This window comes from Cynoglossus semilaevis, chromosome 1, assembly GCF_000523025.1.
Source record: "Cynoglossus semilaevis isolate Cse_v1.0 chromosome 1, Cse_v1.0, whole genome shotgun sequence".
Taxonomy (NCBI): domain Eukaryota; kingdom Metazoa; phylum Chordata; class Actinopteri; order Pleuronectiformes; family Cynoglossidae; genus Cynoglossus; species Cynoglossus semilaevis.
Window position 1 is genome coordinate 3874808 of NC_024307.1, and position 2239 is coordinate 3877046.

The 2239-nt window shown below is 41.4% G+C and overlaps 1 protein-coding gene across 2 annotated transcripts in view; it reads right to left on the reverse strand.

Moving 5' to 3' along the window:
- The window catches only part of eif2ak4 (eukaryotic translation initiation factor 2 alpha kinase 4), a 31657-nt gene that overhangs the window by 27889 nt on the left and 1529 nt on the right, over positions 1–2239 (reverse strand). The window contains exons 1-4 of one of the 2 annotated variants that reach the window (XM_008321577.3): positions 2040–2214; positions 1821–1936; positions 557–659; positions 301–474 (exon numbers count right to left, since the gene is read on the reverse strand). In XM_008321577.3, the coding sequence (XP_008319799.1) occupies positions 301–474; positions 557–659; positions 1821–1936; positions 2040–2168 (522 nt within the window). In that variant the 5' untranslated portion in view covers positions 2169–2214. Of the gene's footprint in view, positions 1–300; positions 475–556; positions 660–1820; positions 1937–2039; positions 2215–2239 lie in introns of those variants that run through there. The other variant, XM_008321652.3, reaches the window with a different exon arrangement.

Here is a 2239-nt window from a genome sequence, read left to right on the forward strand (position 1 = left end):
GGCACCTCCTGCGCCCCAACAGGGGGGCCCGCCCCAATATTTGAGAAGTACTGACTTACATGAATAGTCAGGCTCGCCTAGCTGTACAATCAAGGATGTGATCAGGGAACATAAAATGTCACTGTGCATTACTAATCTGGCTAATCTGTATTTCAAACATAGTTAAACAAACATGATCAAAAACTAATCCTAGAAAGAAATGAAAATTGTCTCTGCGGTCAGCAGGGAATTGTGAATTGTCAAAAAGGTTGGGATCCAGTGGTTTACTGAAACAGTAACATCTCCGTGTTCTTCACTCACCATCTCCTCCTCCTGTTTGCGTTGCTGGTCAATCTTCCGCTGCTCCTCCAGAGCTTGTTTCTCCTGTAGCTTCCTTTGGTTCTTCAGCATCTCCTCGTGGAAGGAGCGTGGAGGAGGCTTGTTGTGTTCACTCAGGAAACCCTGGATGTAGTCGGCCAGCTCGTAAATCATCACCTGGACGAACGGGTGTGGACGATTAATCATTTTTCTATGAACGTACTGACGTGTTTGTGTCTGCGTTCGCGTCCCTCCTCACCTCACCGCACCGCTGCGCTGCCAGTTGGCCGACTTCACTCTTGAGGTTCTGGAGGTTTTCATTGGAGAGGCCTTTGGGATTCACTAGCTCCAGCTCTGGAGGCCTGTGGACCCAGGGAATAATGTCAACAAGACGTAAGCACCAATAAACACTGAGGCCATCCTGGGTGTGAGAACAATTTTTTACAAAATAAAATCAAAATAACAAAACATATATATTGAAATATAAAATAAAATGTTTAGTTTTAATTTAATTTTGAATACATTTTTAATATTTGTGTTTTTTTAAAAAAGGCACAAGATATATTTTTTTGGGTCGTCTTGCATCATGTTTCCGAGGAGTTTACGAATAATGTCTATTGACTTGGGTTGTGAAGGTTTGTGACTTTTAAAATACAGGTCCCCAGAATAAAAAATATAAAAATATATATTTTCCTAGCACATCCTTTGTCGTTTAGTTATATTTCATTTATTGGTGGCAAATTTACCTACAGTCTCAAATCTTTACAATAACGATAGTTTATGGGTATTTTACTACCAAAAAAAAAATCAAATTTTTGGCAGCTTTTAGCAACAATAACGATAGTTTATGGGTATTTTACCGCCTAAAAAAATTCACATTTTTGGCAGCTTTTAGCAGTTGTGAAACTAATTTAAGCTAAATTAATTTGTGGGCCAACATTTTGTTGTTTTCGTTGCTATTCATCATTAACTTAACTCTAGGTTTTTAATAATTATGACTAACATAAAGCGAAGATAGTAGGAGTTCCACAGCATCTATTAGGTTTCATGACGTACAACCAGAGGAAGCTCAAGTACCGCTACTGGTACATGGACCATAGTTTGAAAACAACTGCCTCTGAAGGCCTGTTTAACACTATAAAACAGTATGTTTTTTTCTGTCTGTACAGAAATGTTTGTAAAATGCTTTGCCAATGTGGTAAATATTTAAAATACATTTAACTGAGACAAATGCTTTTTCCTAAATTTATGCTTTTTTGAGTTATAAGTTTAGATGGTTACGGTACGTTATCATTTCTGGTTTATAACAGTGGATTGTGCTGTCGTTATGTTATCAATACCGATAACGAGTGCCGATAATGTTTATATGAAGTCAATATCAGTCCACGTCAATGTAAACACAACGTGTTTCTTCACACTTCACAGACTCGGACATCTGGAAATTTTGGACAAAACTTCAGTTCGAGTCAAACAGCCTACTTTTGTCTCAGTGGACTGTAGGGTGGGAGTGGGGCGGTACTCACGCGTCTGGGTAGGTGGGAGGACATTTGACATGCAGGTCCACAGTCACGTAGCATTCTTGACCGTTGTTGAGCCCGTTGGGCCTCAGACACAGGTACACCTCTGGAGGTCTTTTAACCTAAAAGCCACATGTTTTGATGCAGTCAGGAGTCTGCTGCCAACTTCTTACCCATCATTAGCTAACTAACTAACTTTGAGCGATGCTAACACCTCTTAGCTACCTTCCACGGGTCCTTGTTCCGTAGATCCTGGAAGTCATCTACGAAGATAGAGGCGAGGGCTTCGAGTTCGTTCTCCTGCTGCACCGTGTAGTCGTCTGTCCCATCTGCTGGAGTGACCTGGCCGCTCATTCTCCAGCCGCAGCTACATGGCAGAGCTCCTGTGCTCCGGACGCCCTCCCACTCACAGCCGGCCGTTAATC